General features: G+C 37.4%; 1 protein-coding gene across 7 annotated transcripts in view; it reads left to right on the plus strand.

The window, feature by feature from the left end:
• The window catches only part of ENPP3 (ectonucleotide pyrophosphatase/phosphodiesterase 3), a 105,616-nt gene that overhangs the window by 62,708 nt on the left and 17,814 nt on the right, over positions 1 to 25,094 (plus strand). For all 7 annotated transcript variants that reach the window (XM_063707875.1, XM_063707873.1, XM_063707874.1 and 4 more), the window contains 6 exons: positions 6,333 to 6,460; positions 14,495 to 14,561; positions 16,093 to 16,180; positions 17,995 to 18,173; positions 19,825 to 19,876; positions 21,844 to 21,998. In XM_063707875.1, coding sequence (XP_063563945.1) covers positions 6,333 to 6,460; positions 14,495 to 14,561; positions 16,093 to 16,180; positions 17,995 to 18,173; positions 19,825 to 19,876; positions 21,844 to 21,998 — 669 coding nt within the window. The remainder of the gene's footprint in view (positions 1 to 6,332; positions 6,461 to 14,494; positions 14,562 to 16,092; positions 16,181 to 17,994; positions 18,174 to 19,824; positions 19,877 to 21,843; positions 21,999 to 25,094) is intronic.

Below are 25,094 nucleotides of genomic sequence, written 5' to 3' on the forward strand. Positions count from 1 at the left end.
AAATTCATGGCTTCACTATTGTTTGCAATGCGACTGTAACTATTTGAGTACAGAGGGTATGCAGTTACAGGCTTACCTTGCTTCACTGCATTGTGCTTTCTAGATGTTGCATTTTTTTTTACCAATTGAAGGTTTTGTGGCAGCTCTGCACTGAGCATGTCTATCCAGTGCTATTTTTTCAACAGCATGTGCCCGCTTCATGTCTCTGTGTCACCTTTTGTTAATTCTCACAGTACTTCAAATTTTTCATTATTATTATATGTGCTCTGGTGATATGTGATCAGTTACCTTTGATGTTACTATTGTAATTGTTTTGGGGCACCATGAATCCTACTCGTAGAAGATGGCAAACTTAACAGATAAATATTACGTGCGTGCTGATTGCTCCACAAACTGGCTGTTTCCCGTCCCCGTCCTCGCCTCTGGACTCTTCTATTCCCTGAGGCATAACAATATTGAAATTAGGCCAACTAGTAATGCTACAATGGCTTCTAAATGTTAAAGTAAAAGGAATAGTGACACATTTCTCATTTTAAATCAAAAGCTAGAAATGATTAAGCTTAATGAGGAAGGCATTTTGAAAGTTAAGATGGGCCAAAAGCTAGGCCTGTTGCATCAAACAATTAGCCAAATTGTCATAACAAAAGAAAAGTTCTTGAAGGAAATGAGAAGTGCTATTCTAGTGAATACATACATAATAAGAAAGTGAAACAGCCTCATTGCTGACATGGAGAAAGTTTTAGTGGCTGGGTAGAAAATCAACTAGCCACAACAGTCTTTTAAGCCAAAACCTAATTCAGAGCAAGACGCTAACTCTTTCTTCAACTTTATGAAGGCTGAGATGGGTGAGGAAGTTGCAGAAGAAAAGTTTAAAGCTAGCAGGGGTTTGTTAGTGACATATAAAGAAAGAAGTCTTCTGGCCAGGTGCGGTGGCTCACGCCTATAATCCTAGCACTTTGGGAGGCCGAGGCAGGTGGATCATTTGAGGTCAGGAGATCGAAACCAGCCTGGCCAACATGGTGAAACCCTGTCTCTACTAAAAATCCAAAAAAAAAAAAAAAATTGCCAGGCGTGGTTTTGGGCACCTGTTATCCCAGCTACTTGGGAGGCTGAGGCAGGAAAATTGCTTGAACCCAGAAGGCGGAGGTTGCAGTGAGCTGAGATCACGCCACTGCACTCCAACCTGGGCAACAGAGTGAGACTCTATTTAAAAGAAAGAGAGAGAAAAAAAGAAGAAGCCTTTTCCATAACAGAAAAGTGCAAGGTGAAGCAGCAAGTATTTGTGATGACATAGAAGCTGCAGCAAGTTATCCAGAAGGTCTAGCTAAGATCATTGATGAAAATGGCCACACTAAGCAACATATTTTCAATGTAGAGGAAACAGCCTTCCATTGGAAGAAGATGCCATCTAGGACTTTCGTAGCTAGAGAAGAGAAGTCAATGCTTGACTTCAAAACTTCAAAGGACAGGCTGACTCTTTTTTTAGGGGCTAATGCAGCTGGTGACTTGAAATTGAGCCAATGTTCATTCTGAAAATCCTAGGGCCCTTACGAATTATGCTCAATCTACTCTACCTGTGCTCTGTAAATGGAACAACAAAGCCTGATGACAGCTCATCTGTTTATAGCATCCGTTTCCTGAATATTTTAAACTCACTGTTGAGACTTTCTGCTCAGAAAGAAAGGTTCCTTTCTAAAGATTGCTGTTTATTGAGAATGTACCTGGTCACCCAAGAGTTCTGATGAAGATGTACAAGGAGATGGATATTTTCATGTCTGCTAACACATCTATTCTGCAGGCCATGGATCAAGGAGCAATTTTAACTTTCAAGTCTTATTCTTTAAGAAATACATTTTATAAGACTATTGTCTTAAATAAGGATTCCTCTGATTGATCTAAGCAAAGTATTATAAAGTGAAAACCTGGAAATGATTCACCATTCTAGATACCATTAAAAACATTTGTGATTTGTGGGAGGTCAAAATATCATCATTAATAGGAGTTTGGAAGAAGTTGATTCCAACCCTCCTGGATAACTTTGAAGGGTTCATGACTTCAGCAGAGGAAGTAACTACAGTCGTGGTAAAAATAGAAAGAGAACTAGAATCAGAAATGGAGCCTGAAGCTGTGACTGAATTGCTGCAATCTCATGAGAAAACTGGAACAGATGAAGAGCTGCTTCTTACGGATGAGTAAAGAAAGCGGTTTCTTGAGATGGAATCTAACCCTGTGAAGATGCCATAAACATTGTTGAAAAGACAACAAAGGATTTAAATTATTCCATAAACTTAGTGGCTAAAGCAGCAGCTTTGAGAGGACTTGAGAGGATTGACTTTAATTTTGAAAGAAGTTCTACTGTGGGTAAAATGTTGTAAAACAGTTTCGGATGCTACAAAGAAATACTTTGTGAAAGGCAGGGTCCACTGATGCAGCCAACTTCATTTTTGTCTCATTTTAAGAAATTACCACAGCCACCCCAGCCTTCAGCAACCACCATTTTGATCAGTCAGCAGCCATCAACATTGAAGCAAGGTCCTCTACGATCAAAAAAGATGACAACTCACTGAACGCTCAGAGGATCATTGGCATTTTTAGCAATTAAGTAGTTTAAAATTCAGGTATGTAGTTTTTAGACATAGTGCTGTTGCACACTTAAAAGATTACAGTATAGTGTAAACATGACTTTATGTGCACTGGGAAACCAATTCATATGACTTGCTTTATTGTGTCCAATAATCTCCAAGGTATGCCTGTGGAGTAAAATCTCTGAGGATGGAGTGCAAAGGACTGAAGATAAACGCTGAGCAAAGAGTGGTTAATATAATCTGGGACCCACTGCAAGTTTCAGGTAGAATGCCCATTAGAGCAGAAATTCTTTACAGTGATGATCACTCTGTTTTTCTCTCAACACCTTCTAGTATGCCGATCTTGAGTAAAAACTGTGGACATTCTTGCCCACCCCTTCTGGTGAAGTGTATACATACAATGTGTTCATGCTGAGTGGATGCGTAGTTCAGCATTTTCAACATGTGGACTCTCTAAATCCATATATGGTTTTCTTTTTGTTTCGTCACCTCATGATCCCTATAGCTGAAGCTCTGTTGGTGAAGAAGGGCAAACCTCTAATAATCCCAGTCGTGCAAGGGGATTGAGTATCACAGTCTTTGGAAATCCATTGCATGGCATCACAGATATGGACTGGGCCTGGAGTTACAAAGGCCCAAAGAAATGGGCTACCATTTCACATAGTCCATCCTTCCCAAGAAAATATTTCATGTGGTAGTACAGTATTCCCAGCAGTGCTGTTCCCTGGGCCTATATTGAGCTTATTCTGGACAGAATTAACCAAGCACGAAGTGGCAACTTTTTAAGTTCTGCAGCACTCTGACTACATGAGAGACATCACTACTATTTATTCTGAGATAAAATGTCAAAAACGGCCGGGCGCCGTGACTCATTCCTGTAATCCCAGCACTTTGGGAGGCCGAGGCGGGCGGATCACTTGAGGTCAGGAGTTTGAGACTAGCCTGGCCAACATGGTGAAATATCTTCTCTACTAAAAATACAAAAATTAGCCGGGCATGGTGGTGGATGCCTGTAATCCCAGCTACTCTGGAGACTGAGGCAGGAGAATTGCTTGAACCCAGGAGGCTGAGGTTGCAGTGAGCCGAGATCATACCGCTGCACTCCAGCCTGAGTGACAGAGCAAGACTCAGTCTCAAAAAAAAAAGAAAGAGAAAAAAAAAAGTCAAAAATTGTATCTCAACTCTGTAGACTTCATTCCAAATTCTCAAATGCAAAGAATCACCGGTACTTCTTCGCAGGTAGGCAGTGTGCCTCCGGTTTTCTCTGGATTTACTCTGGCTACACAAAGGCCAGGAAAGTGTGACAATTACACACAGGGACAAATTATAGTTAGTCCCTTGCATCTTGGGGGAAGCTGCATACTCAGCAGCTGCCAGCTTGTGCCTGCCTGGAAGTTACAAAAATATTGGCTTAAGAAAGAAGTAACGATAAATAAAACAGTAGAAGCATAAGAAGCCTAGAAAATATACCAAAATAGGCAAGAAAAAACTGGCAAAAATATGTTTGCAATATATACTTTTGTTTTTCCTCTTTCATTCTATAAACTCTCCTTGCTCTCCCATTGTCTATATTTTGTTTAAATTTTGTTTGTGTAAATTATGTACTTCATAGTTTCTCTTATTTTTCTTATCTAAATTGACCCTGAGATAATAGTGACACACACTTGTTAATATATATGATATATTGTGGTTTAAAATAAATGAGAAAATGAGGAAATAGGAAAAATTTCATTTCCTTTGTTTATGGTTTTTCTTCTTGTTTCTCAAAATGGTCATGAGGGAAAGTTCCTTTGTAGTTCTATTTCTCATTACCTCATTTTTCTTTTACATAAATAGATACCAATGTGATTTGCATTTCTACAATTTGAAAATATGCCATACAGTCATAATTATTAAAGAAACAAAATTTTACTCCAATTTGTAAGGAAACCATGATTTTTTTACAAATAGGGAGACTATAATAGGTTTCAAAAGCCATTGACTTGATTGGAAAACTAAGCAAATGTAGGTTATTTAAAAGATAAATTGAGTCTGTTGGAAAGTACTTTTTTGTGCAATTAAACTACTTTTTAATTTTTTTACTCATATCTACTAATATGGTATATATATTTATATGTAATTTAGACTCAAAAGTTGTCATTATCACTCTAAATCTAGATGTCTGTCCATTTTCTGTTAAAAAAGAGGGTAATTCATAGTGGTTTAATATATATATAATATATGGTTATATATATTACATATAATATATAACCATATATAGTATATATTATATGGCTATATGATATATGATATATAGTTATATATGATATATGGTTATATATGATATAATATGTAGTTATATATGATATATGATATATGATATGATATGTATATATGATATGATATATATGATATGTGATGTATATGATTTATAGTTATATATTATACACTGTATATGATATATAGTTATATATTATACACTGTATATGATATATAGTTATATATTATACACTGTATATGATATATAGTTATATATTATACACTGTATATGATATATAGTTATATATTATACACTGTATATGATATATAGTTATATATTATACACTGTATATGATATATAGTTATATATTATACACTGTATATGATATATAGTTATATATTATACACTGTATATGATATATAGTTATATATTATACACTGTATATGATATATAGTTATATATTATACACTGTATATGATATATAGTTATATATTATACACTGTATATGATATATAGTTATATATTATACACTGTATATGATATATAGTTATATATTATACACTGTATATGATATATAGTTATATATTATACACTGTATATGATATATAGTTATATATTATACACTGTATATGATATATAGTTATATATTATATATGGTTGTATATGATATATAGTTATATATTATATATGGTTGTATATGATATATAGTTATATATAATATATATGGTTATATATGATATATAGTTATATATAATATATATGGTTATATATGATATATAGTTATATATAATATATATGGTTATATATGATATATAGTTATATATAATATATATGGTTATATATGATATATAGTTATATATAATATATATGGTTATATATGATATATAGTTATATATAATATATATGGTTATATATGATATATAGTTATATATAATATATATGGTTATATATTATATATTATATGTGGTTATATATTATATATAGGTTATATTTTATATATTATATATTATATAGGTTATATATTATATTTTATATATTATATATTATATAGGTTATGTATTATATATTATATATTATATAGGTTATGTATTATATATTATATATTATGTATTATATATTATATATATGGTTATACACACACACACACACCCCCAGGAATAAAAACTGAAAATATTAACTCATAATTTAAATCAGATTTTTTATTTTTTTGAGAGAGTCTCACTCTATGGCCCAGGCTGGAGTGCAATGGGGTGATCTTGGCTCACTGCAACCTCTGCCTCCTGGGTTAAATCAGATTTTTAATTGCAACCTGATTATCATTGCAACAGCAAAAGTAATAACTAGGGGATCTGACTACATTGATAATAGGTTTAATATTCCTATTGTATTAGCCAAGCTGAAATCCCCTTACTTTTAAAAGGTGCTTCATAAATTGATGTAGAAGATGAACTTTTAAAATTAATTTGCATATCTTACGTATCATAAAGAAATATTTACTTGCTTTTCAGTGCCGAAAACCTGATCAGCATTTCAAGCCCTATTTGACTCCTGATTTGCCAAAGCGACTGCACTATGCCAAGAACGTCAGAATCGACAAAGTTCATCTCTTTGTGGATCGACAGTGGCTGGCTGTTAGGTTCGTGTATCTGTTTACTTATCTCATAATGCCTTTAATAACCATCTGTCATTATAAGTCTACTTAATCTTACCCTGCTATTATCATCACTGTGAATTTTCCTGAGCATTGACGTTTTCTTGCCTTTTTGTATGCTATTTAGCAGTTCTGCATTTGAAGTGATCGTTATTAGATTGCTGATTTTAGCATCCTTATCTTCACAATATAGATGAGAATGAGGAGTAAGGCTAAGAGTGTGCCCAGGGACTGTAAGTGCCAGCACCTTCCTACCCCCACTATGCTGTCCATTAAGGCAGCAGACAGATGATATCAGCTGTCTTTCAGCCTGATAGTGAGTGATTGATTACACAACTCTTTAAGACCTTTGTCATCTTTGTGGTTTTTATAAAAGAGCACATATAGGGCTGTAAGACCAAGCTAATGAATTAGTTGTAACATTTATTTCTTATTACTATTTATAATGGTAATTTATGTTGATTATTGAAACATTTGCAAAATTTAAATGTGCCTAGAGAAAACAGAAACCACTTTTGACTTTGTGCATGCTGTTTAGCAGTTCTGCATTTCAAGTGATTGTTATTAGACATTATGACTCACTGCATCTTAAATAACCAATTAATCCATTGATTCAACGTTTTATTGTATGCTTGCCATGTATGCACCAGGCCCTGTTCTAGGCATTTGAGATACAGATCTGTCTCCTGCTCTCATGTACTGTAGTGGAGAAAACTGAAAATAAGCCAGTAAACAAATAAATATACACTCTGTGATAGCTGATAATTCCTATTTTTGTATTTCATACCAACACTTTTTTCCTTATGCATAAGTAGATATAAAAAGTATCTGGACTTTATGGCATTTTTCTAGCCTATTTAATGTGTATGACTGTAATGCCAGGGGGATAGAATGACAATGGCAATACAGTGGCTAAGAGATATGTTTGACAAAGAAAAAGGAGATGACACTTTGGGAGGCCAATGCGGGCAGGTCACTTGAGGCCAGAAGTTCGAGACCAACCTGGCCAACATGAAGAAAAATACAAAAAATTAATAAAAATACAAAAATTAGCCAGGCATGGTAGCACCTGTAATCCAAGCTACTTGAGAGGCTGAGGCAGGAGAATTGCTTGAACCTGGGAGGCGGAGGTTGCAGTGAGCCAAGATCACACCACTGCACTCCAGCCTAGGTGACAGATCATATTAGTATTTGATTCCATCAAAAACAAAAAAAAGGAAAGAAAGGAAAAGAAAGGAAAAGGAGATGAAAGAAGACAAGGGACAAGGGACAAGGGAATTAGGCTCCAACATTCAGGATCAGGAACTGGGGATTTGGCTAAGCCTATTCTATAAGATAACGTGGAAACCCCTGTTGGGCCTGAGAGTGCAGTTTCACATTGGTTCACTAGATGGCGCTGACCCCGCTCTTTGGGATCGAAGTTTATTAGCCCTTTGTGTAGATGGGTAGCTGTACTGTGGTTCAGGACATTCTCTAGAAAGTATTTTCCTTAAATATGCGAACAAAATTAAGCTCTACTAATATTAAATACATACAACTGTTAGTAATTTAGGTATGTAATATATAAATAAATATATGTCCAAGTTGGGGTACGTTCTCCAGATATTTACTGTTAAGAGTCTAACACCAAACAAGTTAGGTCACTGGTACAGAAGGAGAAAGAGCTGTAAAGTGAGAGCTCGCCCACCCAAATACCTCTGGGTATCATGTATTAATACTCAATCTCAAATGGTGAGCTGTTTATTCTTTTTAAAACCAACACTGAAATGTTAAAAGAACTGCAACCCAAGAGTTCACAGCCAGGCTCCCCACCTAGCTAGGTTGTGGGAACTTGGAAAAATTAATATCTTAGAGTCCAATTTTTCTCATCTGTAACACAAGATTAGCCTAGTTTTATTATTTTCTTGCCATTAACATACAAAGTAAACTAACTTACATCAAAGGAAATTTTGAATACAGCCTTAACAAGAGAGCAAGTGAAGAATCTAATCTGGGCCAGGCACGGTGGCTCACGCCTGTAATCCCAGCTCTTTGGGAGGCTGAGGCGGGCAGATCACAAGGTCAGGAGTTTGAGATCAGCCTGGCCAACATGGTGAAACCCCATCTCTACTAAAAAAATACAAAAATTGGCCAGGCATGGTGGCGTGTGCCTGTAATCCCAGCTACTCGGGAGGCTGAGGCAAGATAATTGCTTGAACCTGGGAGGCGGAGGTTGCAGTGAGCCAAGATCGCACCACTGCACTCCAGCCTGGGCAACAGAGCAAGACTCTGTCTCAAAAAAAAGAGAATCTAATCTGATTAAATCCTGGGTTCACTCTCTCCAACTCTTAAAACACAAGCCTCCAGCTACTTATTTTCTAGTGAAAGTACATCATCTTTAGTAATAATGTGCATCATTTGATAACTAGGTTAGGTCCCCTTTGCACAATTATAGCAAATTTCAACAGTTTGTATAATCTATTTTCATCATCATCATCTTTATTTTACCTAAAATGTGTTAGATTTTACTAATTTGGGGAAACCTGATGTTTTGATATAGTAGAAGTATTAATAAAGTGCTTTTTTAAAAGAACATGAATATTAGCTTTTAATTTTGGATCAGCAACTGACAAATAAATTTCAGGCACCTTTTTAAGAACTAGAGATAACCAACAAAGTACCCGACCAAAGGATCTTTGCCCAGGTAGGAAGATAACAGCTATAATCAGATGGGATAACTATTGCACTAGAACCAAGTACAAGGCTCAAGGGAGCAAAAATTACAGACTCAGGTGTGAATGTCAAGGAGCATCAGAGAATGCTTCCCGGTAGGGGTGGTTGCTGATCGGGGTTTGGAAGACTTATGATGGGATAGGATACGTGTTGCCATACAGCAGGTCTGCCCTGTGCAGTCTGTCGGTTGTACAGTGGCATCCTGCGAACAAGGTGAGTGGGAGTGGAAATGGAATCTTTGCTCAGCTCACCAAGCCTTAACAGGGGCAGCATTGGCAGGAGGAAGGGGATTCATTTTTTGTGGTTGTTGTTGTTTTTGCCAAAAGTGCCATCTGCTTGCCAAGCCTTGAACACTGCCAGGCCGCGTCCTTCAAAAGGCATCTTTTTTTTCTCTCAATGATCTACCCAGAGCACCTTTTTTTTTTTGAGATGGAGTCTCACTGTGTCGCCCAGGCTGGAGTGCAGTGGCGCGATCTCGGCTCATTGCAAGCTCCGCCTCCCAGGTTCATGCCATTCTCCTGCCTCAGCCTCCCGAGTAGCTGGGACTACAGGCACCCACCACCACACCTGGCTAATTTTTTGTATTTTTAGTAGAGACGAGGTTTCACCATTTTAGCCAGGATGGTCTCGATCTCCTGACCTCGTGATCCGCCCTCCTTGGTCTCCCAGTGCCGGGATTACAGGCGTGAGCCACCGTGCTGGCCTGAGCACCTTTTTAAAGCCAGCAAATAGCTCTAGGGCAAGGAAGGGTAAAGAGAAGGAGGCAGGTTTCCAGATGGAAGAACTAGATTCCTGCAGTTGCAAGTAGTTCTGCATTGCTGGAGCACTGAGTGTATGAAGCCATCATGTGTACAAAGGACCTTGTCTGAAATGACTAAGGTGTGTGACTTTGATCTTGAAGAAAGTAGGCTGTTGGTAGATACAGGTGGCTTGAGGTGAATATAGGGATATTTGCTTTTGGAGAGGTCCTTCAAGATGCTACATGGACGAGGATGGTCTAGCGCAGTGGTCCCCAACCCTTTTGGCACCAGGGACTGGTTTCATAGAAGACAGTTTTTCCAGGATGGGGGCGGGAAGGGGGGGTGGTTTCAGAATGATTCAAGCGCATGACGTTTGTTGTGCACTTTATTTCAGTTATTATTACACTGTAATAGACAATGAAATAATTATACAACTCGTTATACTGTAGAATCAGTGGGAGCCCTGAGCTTGTTTTCCTGCAACTAGATGGTCCTATCTGGGGGCGATGGGAGACAGTGATAGGTCATCAGGCGTTAGATTTTCGTAAGGAGCATACAACTTATATTCCTTGCATGGGCAGTTCACAATAGGATTCACCCTCCTATGAGAATCTAATGCCACTGCTGATCTGACAGGAGGCGGAGCTCAGGTGGTAATGCTCACTGACCCACCACTCACCTCCTGCTGTGTGGCCTGGTTCCTAACAGGCCACAGACAGGTGTGGGTCCATGGCCCAGGGGTTGGGGACCCCTAGTCTAGTGTGAAACAGGGAAGCCTGTTAGAAAGGTATGTAGTGACCCATTCAGCCCCAAGGGAGCCCATGAAGCCATGGGGATGGTGAAACTGTATATAGTGCATCACTGGGAAGGTATTATGGTTAACTTAGAAGCCACAGTTTCTAGGATAGTCTTGCTTTTATCATATTCTGTCTGATATTTGTTCTCATTAGAACATAGATTTTTATTTCCAGCAGTGTTAAATAAGATTAGGGGTATGTGTGTGGGTGTGTGTGTGTGCATGTGTGTGTGTCTTGAAGGGAAGATTCAGAAGTTCTGAAGGCAGGATGATCAATTTGGGAAATTGTTCAGGTCAGAGGATCTAGCTTAGAATGGTGGCAGTAGGCCGGGCATGGTGGCTCACACCTGTAATCCCAGCACTTTGGGAGGCCAAGGTGGGTGGGTCACCTCATGTCAGGGGTTTGAGACCAGCCTGGCCAACATGGTGAAACCCCGTCTCTACTAAAAATACAGAAATAAGCCGGGTGTGGTGGCAGGCACCTGTAATCCCAGCTTCTTAGGAGGCTGAAGCAGGAGAATCGCTTGAACCTGGGAGGCGGATGTTGCAGTGAGCCAAGATCACACCATTGCGCTCCAGGCTGGGTGACGCAGTGAGACTCCATCTCAAAAAAAAAAAAGAATGGTGGCAATTAAAGAGGAAAGGAAAGAACAAACAGGAGAGATACCGCACAGGAAGACAGGACTTGGCAACTGATCTGGCATCAGGAGAGAAGTCTTATTCATCTCCCACCTGTGTCATTACCCAGCTGTGGTAGAGAACCCCAGCCTTGATTTCAACTGTGTTAATTAGACATGGGGAAGATAATGGAGAATTTGTTCCAAAATATTTCATATGGGACTTGGAAGTTGAGCTAACTTATGACAGATAGAATCAACTCATTTTCCAAGTGCCAGCTATCATTGTTCCATATGTAACTTCCAAAGCTAAATTAATGATTAGACATGAACATGAGGAGGTAGAGAGCAAATTTCCAAAGTTTTTACTTGGAAATAAATAGAAAAGAGAGCTTTTCAAACAATATTTTAATATTTTGCTTCTGAATGAAATTTTGCAATATTTACTATAGTTTTTAAATTGAGCTGGATTAGGAGATGGAAATATTTTTAAAAAACTAGATTTTTCTGAAAATAGAAAAATAACCATAGTACGAGCATTAGAAAATTTACCAAAAAACTTAGTTCAAAAAACCTTTTTCTTTCTTTCATTAATGAACATTCTAGCTTTCCACACAGAATTTAAAACTTAATTACCTCCTACTAAATAATTCCAGTAATATTGGGAAAACAAATATCTATGCAGTAAGAATAAAAACTTTTATTTATTTATAATTAAAAAAATAGAGGCCGGGTGTGGTGGCTCATGCCTGTAATCCCAGCACTTTGGGAAGCTGATGGGGGCAGATCGCCTGAGGTCAGGAGTTCCAGACCAGCCTGACCAACATGGAGCAACTCCGTCTGTACTAAAAATACAGAATTAGCTTGGCGTGGTGGCACATGCATGTAGTCCCAGCTACTCGGGAGGCTGAAGCAGGAGAATTGCTTTCTGAACCCAGGAGGCGGAGGTTGCAGTGAGCCGAGATCGTGCCATTGCACTCCAGCCTGGGCAACAAGAGTGAAACTCTGTCTCAAAAACAAAAGAGGAGATGGAGTCTTGCTATGTTGTCCAGGCTGGTCTCCAGCTCCTAGGCTCAAGTGATCCACCCACCTTGGATTCCTAAAGTGCTGGCATTACAGGTGTGAGCCATCATTCCCAGCTGAGAATAAAAACACTTCTTAAAACCTATTGTTCGGGCTGGGCATGGTGGCTCACACCTGTAATCCCAGCACTTTGGGAGGCTGAGATGGGTGGAACACTTGAGGTTAGGAGTTCCAGACTAGCCTGGCCAACATGGCAAAACCCTCTCTCCACTAAAAACACAAAAATATTAGCTGGATGTGGTGGCACATGCCTGTAGTCCCAGCTACTCGGGAGGCTGAGGCAGGAGAATCGCTTGAACCCAGGAGGCAGAGGTTGCAGTGAGCCAAGATCACGCCACTTCACTCCAGCCTGGGCGACAGAGCAAGACTCAGTCTCAAAAATAAATAAATAAATAAATAAAACCTATAGTTGTCATATGCCAGCAATTTTATTGGCATTAACTAAGATAAGGAAATGAAGTGACATCCTTAGGATATCAAACTTAATTTCCTTCTGAATCAGGACTTGTCTTGCTTTCCCCATTCCAGGTACTTACCTGGCCTCTCTTTTCTCCCCTCTGCTGGGTGGAGTTGAGTGAGTGTGGCCTGGTCAGATTTGTGATTTATTTTTTAATTTGTGATTTATTTTTATTTTCTATTTAAACTGAATTAGAGTCAGTTATGAATTTTTTAATGTTGATTTTTTAAAGACACTAAATTACTGTCCTGTTGTTAGTCGAGTCGAGTTTGTAAAAACAAACAGAAACCCTGTGGGGGGTGTGTGTGTGTGTGTGTGTGTGTGTGTGTGTGTGTGTGTGTGTGTATTTGCCCTTGGGGTGAGAGGTGGGGGTGGGGAAGAAAATGAGAGAATCTTTTAGGGCCAGCCTTTGGAAATAGGAGTCCTTTGTTCCCTTCAGAGATCAAATTTGACCCAGTATAACATTGTTGCTTTAAAAGATCTAGGTTCATTTATCGCTATTTTCCAAGTATGAAAAACAGCTACTTATAAAATTGTTAATACTGCTCAATTCAAAACAGTATTAAAATGTAGGCAAAAACTAATTAATTAAATTTGAAAATTTATTCAAATAATAAAGCTACAGCCTATGGAAGAAAATCACAAAGGTAAACATAATTATAATAATAATCTCTGAATTTACAGAATATACTAGCTTCTTTTTACCAAGTACAGTTATGTGTTGTGTAACAACATTTTGGTCAACAGTGAACTGCTTATGTGATGGTGGTCCCATAAGATTATAAATACTATAGTTCTACTATAACTTTTCTATGTTTACATGTGCTTAGATACACAAATCCTTACCATTGTGTTACAACTGCCTGTGGTATTCAGTACAGTAGCATGCTGTACAGGTTCGTAGCTAGGAGCAATAAATAGGTTAGACCACATAGCCCAGGTGTGTAGAAGGCTGTACCATCCAGGCTTGTGTAAGTGTACTCTGTGATGTTTCCACAATGATGAACTTGCATAAGAATGCATTTCTCAGAACATATTCCTGCCCTTAAGCAACGCATGACTGGATTATAATTAACTTGCCCTGCCTATTCTTTATTCATGCTTTCATATTATTTTCCTAGACATCTTCACTGGAAAACAGAAATTGATATTTTTCCCCAGTTGCAAAGATTTATTCCTAAAGCATTGAAATGCTAAAATAACATATTAACCAAACTATTCTTCAGCATATAGTCATTGATGTGTAAAGGTACACCCATGAGCTTGAAGACAAATTCATTTTTTTTAAATATGTACCTTTATTACTAGCCTTAGTCAGTATCTATCAGTCAGAGACTTTTGAATTCTATTTATAGATCCTGGAATTTTCCTTTCTTCTCTTGTACCCTTCTGTTTGTTCCATTATGGTTATGAATTTGAGCATGAAAATAAATATATTTATTCATTATTGATATAAAAATTTATTCTGTTGTTGATAGAAAAATATATTATTCTGTTGTTGATAAAAAAATTTACTTATAAAATTTATAGAAACTATATAAAATTAGTTAAAGCTTACACTATGGTCTCATATCAATATATTGATCAGTGTGTAATAATATTTTTTCTTTATAGGAGTAAATCAAATACAAATTGTGGAGGAGGCAACCATGGTTATAACAATGAGTTTAGGAGCATGGAGGTAACTTACTGCTTTTTTTTTTAACTTTTATTTTAAGTTCAGGGGTACATGTACAGAATGTGCAGGTTTGTTACATAGGTAAACATCTGTCATGGGGGTTTGTCATACAGATTATTTCATTACTCTGATGTTAAGCCTAGTTACTGCTTTTTAAAACAGATATTTATTGCACACCTATTTTATTATAGGCAATGCTCAAGGTTCTTGAATACATCTGTGAACAAAACAGATTAAGATCCTGCCCTCACGAAGCTTTTATTCTAAGAGGGGGATACAGACAGTAGGAATAATAAAATAATACATTATTTGTTATGTCAGATGGTAAATGCTGTGGGAAATAAAGAAAAAGTAAAGGAGAGTAAGGGAGAAATTGGGAGTATTTTGGGGTACCCTGGGGGCAGTAAGAAACTTTAAATAGGGTGGAAAGAGTAAGAGTCATTGAGTTGACATTGAGCAGAGATTTGAAAAAGGTAAAAGAATTCGCCTTACAAATATTCAGGAGCCAAGTGTCCCAGGCAGGAGAAACAGCCACTGAAAAGGGCCAAAATTGGGAGTGTGCCTGAGTCTATGAGTAGAATGCAGCTGATAATCCCCCATAGGTAAAGCTTTGCAACCTGGTTATCTCATCTACTTCCATTTGTAACACACACACACACACACACTCCTTTCCAAATAGAAAAAAAATGTATTAGGCCTTTTATGAATATGTTTCCTTTTATTATAACATTGTCATGGTGAGTTATATCTTTTTGTAAATATTTGAAAACGATCTCTGGAGAAAGAGCTTTACTATTAATTGGGGTACTATGTAATAGTTAAATTAATTATTGCAAGAAAAATCTATGCCTCCAATTCTTTGATGATTGTCTTAATATATATATGTATATATACACCCACACCTGTTACCAAAACATAATTGCTTATCTATGTTTGATATTTTTCTTCTAATTGTTTAAGTCTAAAATAATTTGATCTGTTATAAATAATATAATCAAGTTAACATTAATTAATTCAATGTAAACCAAAATATTTAGGTCTTTTTATCCCAAAAGTAAAAGAGAGAAGTGTAAGTGGAACAGGAAGTTAGACTTCATCTAAAAAAAAAGTTAACATTTTGTGTCATGTTAACATACTCGATTAACATATTTGATTAATGATATGAAACAATATGAAAAGATAATATGATGTTATATGATTAAATTTCTACTAAATATTGTGCCCATATTGCAGAATTATGCTGATATTGGTTGTGTGCCGTTGTTTGTATTCTCCTACTTTATTGGCACATGAGGTGCTATGGAGGTAGGTAGAGACAGAAGTAAATACAGCACTGATTATATTTGGTTGGGATTGGTACAACATTACAGGTGGAAAAATATGAAAATCATTTTCAAAACTAAAAAAAAAAAATCCTTACAGAGGCCTAATACAAATAGGAGAGTAGTTACAGAAGGAAAATTTTGTCTCTTCCTATATTTGTTTTTGAATTTGGATGACATCTAATAATAATAATCTGACTATTATGACCTAGGCTATCTTTCTGGCACATGGACCCAGTTTTAAAAAGAAGACTGAAGTTGAACCATTTGAAAATATTGAAGTCTATAACCTAATGTGTGGTAAGTATATTTAAATAAGTTCGCCAACAAAATATGGATAGTTTTAAATATATGTGATTTGAAATTGGTAGCAAACTGAATCCCAGAGGCTGGATGCTCTGTAGTGAGAAGGCAGAAAGTAAAAAAGATAAGGAAGAATTATTCATTATTCAGAATTATTCAGCTATAAGAGTGAATTCTTTTTGTTTTACTAGTAATGATAAACTTTATTTTCATTTTTGAGATGGAGTCTTGCTCTGTCACCCAGGCTGGAGTGCAGTGGTGTGATCCCGGCTCACTGCAACCTCCGCCTCCCAGGTTCAAGTTATTCTCCTGTCTCAGCTTCCCAAGTGGCTGGGATTACAGGTGTGAACCACCAGGCCTGGCTACTTTTTTTTTGTATTTTTTGTAGAGATGGTGTTTCACCATGTTGGCCAGGCTGGTCTCGAACTCTTGACCTCAAGTGATCTGCCCACCTTGGCGTCCCAAAGTGCTAAGATTACGGGCATGAGCTACCATGCCCAGCCAGTAATGATCAACTTTAGATCTCAGAAGACCAACCTTTTCTATTAGTTAGTTACTAGATGATAATTTAATTTAATAAAACTTAGGTAAATAATACTTCCAACTTTTCAAAGCAAGACAAACATACCTAAAAACACAAACATTTTCTTGTAATTACAGAGAGAAGCTCTCTGGCATAAAAACATGGGAAAAAAGTCCTAGCTGGATAGACACTTGTTATTATACTCAATGTTAAAAAACCTTAAAGCATTAGGATTTTAGGAAGCCTAACCTACCTTCCTACCTACGTGCTTGTTGCAGGCCATTGTATTAACAAATCATTTATTTACCTAGCAAGGCAATGAGTAAGCTGCAATTTCGCTGTTAGCTTTAGAAATTTGGACATAAACATGCTTACAACTGTCTCTCTTAATGTTGTCACTGGTTTGTGGTAATTGAATGTGACTTAGAGACCAAAAGGTATTCAGTTTTTAAAATGGTGTGTTGTAGGCTTAACAACTTACATTCTTGTTCCACATGGTTAGGTTTGTGGTCTGGACTGTTGGCCCTTTGCAGAGCTGGTTAAAAGGAACTAGATAGGACTGCAGTTCCAGGAGAGATCTTTTAGGTAGCAGGCAGTCAGCAGGAATTACTTAAAAGGCTATGTTGGTGAAATATTTGTATGTTTCATAGAAACATACAAACATATTTTGTATTATGTATTTTCATAGAAAAAAATGAAGAAAAGCTCTCCTAATATTAAGCAAAATTCACTAGTTCCATTTTTTAAAAGTGTCTATCTTTAGAGAATAAATGTACTACAAGGAAGATTATAAATTATTTATTTGAACTTGCTTTTATTAAGAATATAGCTTTTTATGCTAGAAAATCATGATATGCTTACGAAACAAAGTGGTGATTTAAGGAAGCTTTTCTTTGGAGAAACAGAAACCATTCATGAAAGTTCCTCTGGCTCATCTGCAGCAACTGTTCCTATTCCTCATTTATTTCAAGAGATGGGGTTTCAGTATGTCGCCTAAGCTGGCCTCAAACTCCCAGGCTCAAGCAAGCCTCTTGCCTCAGCTTCTTGAGTAGCTGGGACTACAGGTGCACTGCCGCACCTGGCTAGTTCTATTCTTTAGCAAGACTAGTGATTGAAACCATGGAGAAGAAAGTCAGTAAACTGAATGGCATGTAGAGTACATAGCTTCGTTACAGCAGAATTTATTAAAGGGAGTGAAAGAGTAGGTGTTTGTTTCTTCCCATCTCCCACAGAGGAGTTGTTGCTTTCCAGTGTAAAGCTACTTTGAACTTATTTTTTCAAAAAACAGATCTTCTACGCATTCAACCAGCACCAAACAATGGAACCCATGGTAGTTTAAACCATCTTCTGAAGGTGCCTTTTTATGAGCCATCCCATGCAGAGGAGGTGTCAAAGTTTTCTGTTTGTGGCTTTGCTAATCCATTGCCCACAGAGTCTCTTGACTGTTTATGCCCTCACCTACAAAATGTAAGTAACAACTTCATGCATCCATAAGAACGTAAAGGGGCAAGCTATTCTTAACCTGGGTAGCTGACAACTGGGGTAGCAACAACCAGGTTTGTGTTCCGCCTTGGATATTTACTTAATAAATATATGTGGTTTCTCTGAACCTTACCTGGAAACGAGAAGTGAGAATGCATACATTATAAGATTAAGTAGGGAAATATGCTTTGTAAACTGGGAAGCACTATTTGGTAATTGTTAATGTCATTATAAACTAACTGTCCTTCACCATTCAATACAGTAATCTTCGAGCTCCCTCCAACTTTCCTTATAAACCGTTCTTCCTGCGGTTTATGAATCAGATGTTCATGCCTGGTTATTTAGAGCAGAAAGAACTAGGAGGGTGTAGGGATTGCAGTCTGCTGTTTGACATACCCACTAGGGTAGGTGCTGCGGGGTGTTCCTTTGGGTAGCGGGAAGAATCTGGCTGACAGTTGACACTGGGAAGGTCTTTTTAGTAGATTAGGCCCTTGGATGAGTTCAAGAGCAGGACTTCAGATCCCAGGAGACTTTCAATAAGGTGAGGTTTTAGTGCTAGGAGAGGCCCCAAGGGCAAGGAGTCATAACAGCAGCTCAAAATATAAGGACCAAGCCTACTTGTGAGAATCAGAGCACCTGGATGGGGTTGGGATTTCAGAGTGAAATTGGAGCCCCGTTATCAGGAGTCCTTAAAGCTAAAATTAATGTCAAGGGTCATTTGATGCCAAGTTCCAAATGTGTTTGTAGAACTAAATAAAAACACCTGCTGCCTCAGGTAAGAATTTTTCCTTATAGTCAGAAGTAGGTGAAGACATCACAATCTCTATTCTTCAAAATAGCATTATACCACAGAAATAAATAACCAACCAAAGGGGCTTTACAGGACAAAAGCTTAGCAAACTTCTCAATGAAGATCAAATCTACAGCAGAGATCATAGTAAGGGTGTGGGTTTCCTACCGACTGCTCCTGATTACCTCAATCAAACTGCCATTAAAAAATAATAATAACATTACTTACTGGGTATATTATTTCTCATTTTAGAGATAAAGCATGCTCAGAGAAGTTAGATAAATTGTTCGAGGCCAGAGAAGCCTGTTCTATCTGGCTGCAAACCCCAAGTTCTATGTAAAGAATGCCTCTTGCTATTCAGAGTGTGGTCTCAGGACCACCATCTGCATCACTTGCAAATTGGTTAGAGATGCAGAATCTCAAGCCCTACCCTAGGTTTACTGAACCAGAATCCACATTTTAACAAAACCCTCAAGTGATTGTATGCATATTAAAGCTTAAGGAGCACTGGGATGTTGTCACCCAACTTAGTCATTGATTCCAGCAGTAATCAGAATGCTTTGCCCCATTATCAATTATCTTTTTGCAAATTCTCTCTCTCTCTCTCTCTCTCTCTCTCTCTCTCTCTCTCTCTCTCTCTCACACACACACACACACACACAATAGGGAGCAGTAGTGTCTCTATATTTCTGAATAGTGGCAGAATCAGAATCTTAAGTTAGGCTAGCTTCTTTGGCAGTATAACATTTAATCGATTACTATAGAAACAATCTTGATTACCCTTTAAAACACGTATTGTTGCTTTGACTTATTTCCTCCCCTTTCCCATCCCTCATTATCTTGCAGAGTACTCAGCTGGAACAAGTGAATCAGATGCTAAATCTCACCCAAGAAGAAAGTAAGTCAATAGGAAACATGTTAAGTCTTTGATATTTAGACCTAACAAAACACAATGTGGCCCTTTTAGGACTCTCCAAAAGAAGCTGACAGAGGTTCCTGAACATAAAGATTTTATTGCCAATATACAAAAGGTAAAAAAAAAAAAAAAAAAAAAAAAAAACCTCACAACAGATATGACAACAGTACAAGCATGGGGTAGTTCCAGTGGTTCCAGGAACAAAACGAATTCCTTGAAGAGGTTGTGACTCATCTGCAGTCCTCTGTTTCCTTTCCTTAGATGTAAGCAGACTGAGCTGCCTGGGTTTGAGTCCTCCCTCTGGTGCTTCCTGGCTGTGTGAGCTGGGGCAAATCACTTAGCCTCCCTGTGCCTCAGTCTTCTCATCTGTAATAACTGTACTCATCTCATGTAGTTGTAAAAATTTAAAAAGTTAATACATGGAAAGAATTTACAATTGTGCCTGGCCTGTAGCAATATTATTATTACCTGTTATCTTTTAAGTATTCTTGTATTAAACTCACTCTGTTTCAGTTTCGTTGCTTATAAGGGGATACCTACTTTATACAGTTGCTATGAAGATTACATGAGTTAATATATATGCCTGGTTTACAGTTAAGAGCTTAGTAAATGTACTAGTTGTTTTGATAATCTTATAATCTGCCAAGTGTTATTCCATGGCATGAATAGCCTGCAGGTTTTTTATCCATCACTAATTGATGGATTTTTAAGAAGCATACAAGTAAAAGTAAATAAATACATTAGAATGTTATTTTAGTCCATTCCAATTGCCATTAGGTTGGTGCAAAATTAATTGTGTTTTTTTCTATTAAAAGTAATGGCAAAAAACAGCAGGGCATGGTGGCTCACGCCTGTAATCCCAGCACTTTGGGAGGCTGAGGCAGACAGATCACTTGAGGTGAGGAGTTCGAGACCAGCCTGGCCAACATGGTGAAACCCTGTCTCTACTAAAAATACAAAAAAATAAAATAAAATTAATTGGGCATGATGGTGCACCCTTGTAATCCCAGTTACTCAGGAGGAGGCTGAGGTAGGAGAATCACTTGAACCCAGGAGATGGAGGTTGCAGTGAGCTGAGATCATGCCACTCCACTCCAGCTTGGGTGACACAGCAAGACTTGGTCTCAAAAGTAATGGCAAAAACCACAATTACTTTTTCTCCAACCTAATATAACAAGATGCCATAGACTGGGTAGCTTATAAACAACAGAAATTTACTTCTTATGGTTCTGGAGGCTGGGAAACCCAAGATCAAGTTGCCAGCAGATTTGGTTTCTGATGATGGCCTAATTCCTCATAAAGGGCCTTCTTCTCACTCTGAGCTCATATAGTGGAAGGAGTGAAGGTGTCCCTAGGGTCTCTTTGATGAAAGCTCTAATCCTGCTCATGGGGGTCTTATCTCATGCCTTAATCACCTCCTAAAGGTCCCACCTCCTAATACCATCACCTTTGGGATTAGGATTTCAATGTATACGTTTTAGAGACACATAAACATTCTGATTGTAAGACATAAGTTTATAAAATTCCAACATCTTCCCTATGACAATTACTAGACTAGGTCATCTTTGTTACAAAGTATGTACTTTTGACTTTGAAGGTTTTACCTCTTCATGTACATCCTCTGAGCTGTAAAATGTAAGGAATCACAGAGGGCAGGCTTCAGATCCTTGCTTAGGCTTTTGCTTGGCCAACTTACTTATGTAAACCTTAGTTTTATAATCTGTAAAATGGAGTAATAACACCAATATTATTATTATTATTATTTTTAATAATTATACATAGGATTGTTGTAAGAATTGAAAGAGGTTAAATATGTAAAATATTTGTTAGAGTACTTGTCATATAATAAGCCATAAGAGAGTGGTAGTTATTATATGGGTAGTTATTACATGCAAAGAAGCATTTGCTAATTTCATGAATCTTTTTATTTTATGTTATTTTAATTTTAGTAACAGCAACAGTGAAAGTAAATTTGCCATTTGGGAGGCCTAGGGTACTGCAGAAGAACGTGGACCACTGTCTCCTTTACCACAGGGAATATGTCAGTGGATTTGGAAAAGCTATGAGGATGCCCATGTGGAGTTCATACACAGTCCCCCAGTTGGTAAGTTCCTGAGTCCATTGATCCATGCAGGCAAGAAATATTTATAATCCTTTCATATTCTAAGAGTTGAATTTTGTTTTGCAGTAGAGATTCAAAGGGAGGGAACTCACTGGCCTATAGCTTGCAAGACAATGTGCAAGTATTAGATAAAGGTTGTTATAGGTGCTACCTGGGTGCAAAAGAGGAACACATTGTGTTTTACCTGGAGAAAATGGAAAATGTTTACAGGCCAATTGGCCAATTGGTAAGGCAGGTAGAAAAGGACATTTTAAACAGAAGCAACAGGAAGTACGGAGGAATACTATTCATTTAAGATTCCCCATGTACATCATGGGTGCATGTAGAAGGTGATGATAACTAGATTATAAAGGGCTTTGTATTTATTTGATTATTTAACAAGTACTTTACTATTTGTTGTGTGTTATAGTAGGCACCAAATATACAAGGTGAATAGGCATAGTTCCTCTCTGAAGGATCTGGCACTCCAGTAAGTCAGACTAGACTTACATGGACAAATGCATTATGTCACAGATCTCCAGGCTGAGGTTGAGGTCCACTTGTTTAAAGCCCCTTCCCTCTTCACTGTCTGGCAAATTCTCTTGCACTAAGTAGTACCAGAACAGTCAACTACCCTTCAGGAAGAAAACAGTAGATCCCTACCTCACACCACACACAAAATTAAATTTCTGGTGGATTTGTAGACCTAAATAGGAACAGCAAGTCCATATTCCCTTTGTGCATATCTTTATGATCTTGTGATAGAGAAGGCTTTCTCAGGAGACAAGAAGAACAACATTAAAAATGCAGAGGAAATTGATTAGACTACATAAACATTAATGTATGACAAAATAACAAAGTTGTAGATGGAACAATATATCTGCATTGCACATAAGAAACAAGTTATGAGTATCCAGAACAGTAATTAGATTCAGAATAGCTAATAAATTTCCACCAATCAACAACAGAATGACAAGCAACTTAGTTACTACATGAACAAAGGATAGGAGCCAAGCAATTGAATCACAATTCAGGAATACGCAATAAGGAAAATGTAAATTAAAACAAAACTTAGGGCCAGGTGCAGTGGCTTATGCCTGTAATCCCAGCACTTTGGGAGGCCGAGGCAGGTGGATTACCTGAGGTCAAGAGTTTGAGACTAGCTTGACCAACATGGTGAAACCTCATCTCTACTAAAAACACAAAATTAGGCAGGCGGGGTGGCATATGCCTGCAATCCCCGCTACTTGGGAGGCTGAGGCAGGAGAATCACTTGAACCCGGGAGGTGGAGGTTGCAGTGAGCCAAGGTCGCACCATTACACTCCAGCCTGGGCAACAACAGTGAAACTCCATCTCAAAAAAAAACAAAAAACAAAAAACAGCAACAAAACTTTAAAGTATGCCAAAAGTCAGTCCAAACACTCCTCTGGGGCAGGGATGATTTTATTTAATGCATCCTCAGCACAATAGAATTGCCCAGTAAGTGCTTATTGAATGAAACGCATTGAATGAATTAACCACAATCATTATTTTTAGACTTCTAAAGACAAAGCTATACCACCCACCACAAGGGTAAATAATCATGGAGCTGTTTTTGTAGAGAAAATCTTAGTATTTTAGATCCAGAGACTGATGACAAACTTATAGCTATTAATGTTTTTGCTAAGAGTACCACCTCTTTTATGGAAAGGAAATAATTGATTGCATAGGTTTACCTACTCTTCCTGTTCCAATTCAAAATTTTTGGAGAAAAATAAGCATATTTTCCTACTACTAATTAAAACTTTGTATATTCTGAAAGCCAGCTCTGTTGCTGTCAATGGTTCAATTGTGGTCACTGGTAACAGTACTAATGTTTGTTTGCCAATGTGGGCAAATATTTTACCAACAGTTACCTGAGTTCATATGGACGGTTGGTGCAACATTACTTTCTTAATATGCACAATGTTCACTTCGTGATTTTCTTCAACACACAACATTCCATAAAATAACTTCTATTTTGTTATTGTTTTCGAGAGGAGTGGCATACTCAGGGTCAGTCCTATTATTTAATTTTCTATTTTGAAAATTCCAGGTATGAGGGGTTGTGTGGCATTAAAGGGAATGTTTATGTTTTTAGTACTTTTCCCCTGCTGTCTTGCATTCTTGAATTTTTATGAGCTTTGGCGGAAACCAAAGGCGGAGAGATTCTAAGTGGGCTCAGACTAGGAGTTTAATACAATTCTTCTTTGTTATTGTTTTAAAACTAGCTTCCTTGTTACCAAAAGTTCCTGCCTTTCACTGATCCCACAGAAGTACTTGTGTATTTCTCCCTCCATGTGACAGGATGGAATTCTAGCAATTTTCTGCTTTCTAATTCAGAAATTACTCTGTTAGTGTGTTGTGGTTCAAGAAAATTACATACAAGGATGTTTTGGGATTCACATAAAAATGTTGTAAATCAGCTCTGTGTTTCAAAAAATCAGGCTTAAATAAGCACTTTTTGGAACATGGACCCAATTGGTCTTAGCCTTTAAGATTTCTGTGGTTTTGGTGGGTTTTGTAATTTTTGTTGTTATCTCAGAAGAGTTCTGGGGAAGTAGTTGTGATTTGAAATCATGGTCGTAGAACAGCTGATTCAAAACCATTAAGGTTAGTCAGACCATACATAGATTTTGCTTCTGGGCCTGTTCAGAAGGAAGATATGCACTAGTGTTCCTGTTGCTAGGTGATAAATTGAAAATAAGAGCAAGAATTGTGATTATTGTTTAACATAGGTATTTCAGAATTTAATATGAAATCAAATAACTTTTCAGAGTAGAAATCTAGTGTACTTTGAAAAATGCCTCTCTCTCTCCCTATGTATCTATGTATCTCTCGCTCTCTCTATTTACCTATCTATAGCTATATGTCTATCTATCTGTCAATCTACACACATATCATTCCATGTTAAAAAGCCTTTTTTCTTGTTTCTAAAGATTATTTTGTGAATCTTTAAAACAGGGGCATTATTGTGTGTTGCAAACATTTTTGAACTATGAAAAAATTATTTTTCCCTGTAGAAAATAAATCATACAACCAAATAATTAAAAACATACATAGTTATTATCCTTACCGTA

Source organism: Gorilla gorilla, chromosome 5, assembly GCF_029281585.2.
Source record: "Gorilla gorilla gorilla isolate KB3781 chromosome 5, NHGRI_mGorGor1-v2.1_pri, whole genome shotgun sequence".
Taxonomy (NCBI): Eukaryota; Metazoa; Chordata; class Mammalia; order Primates; family Hominidae; genus Gorilla; species Gorilla gorilla.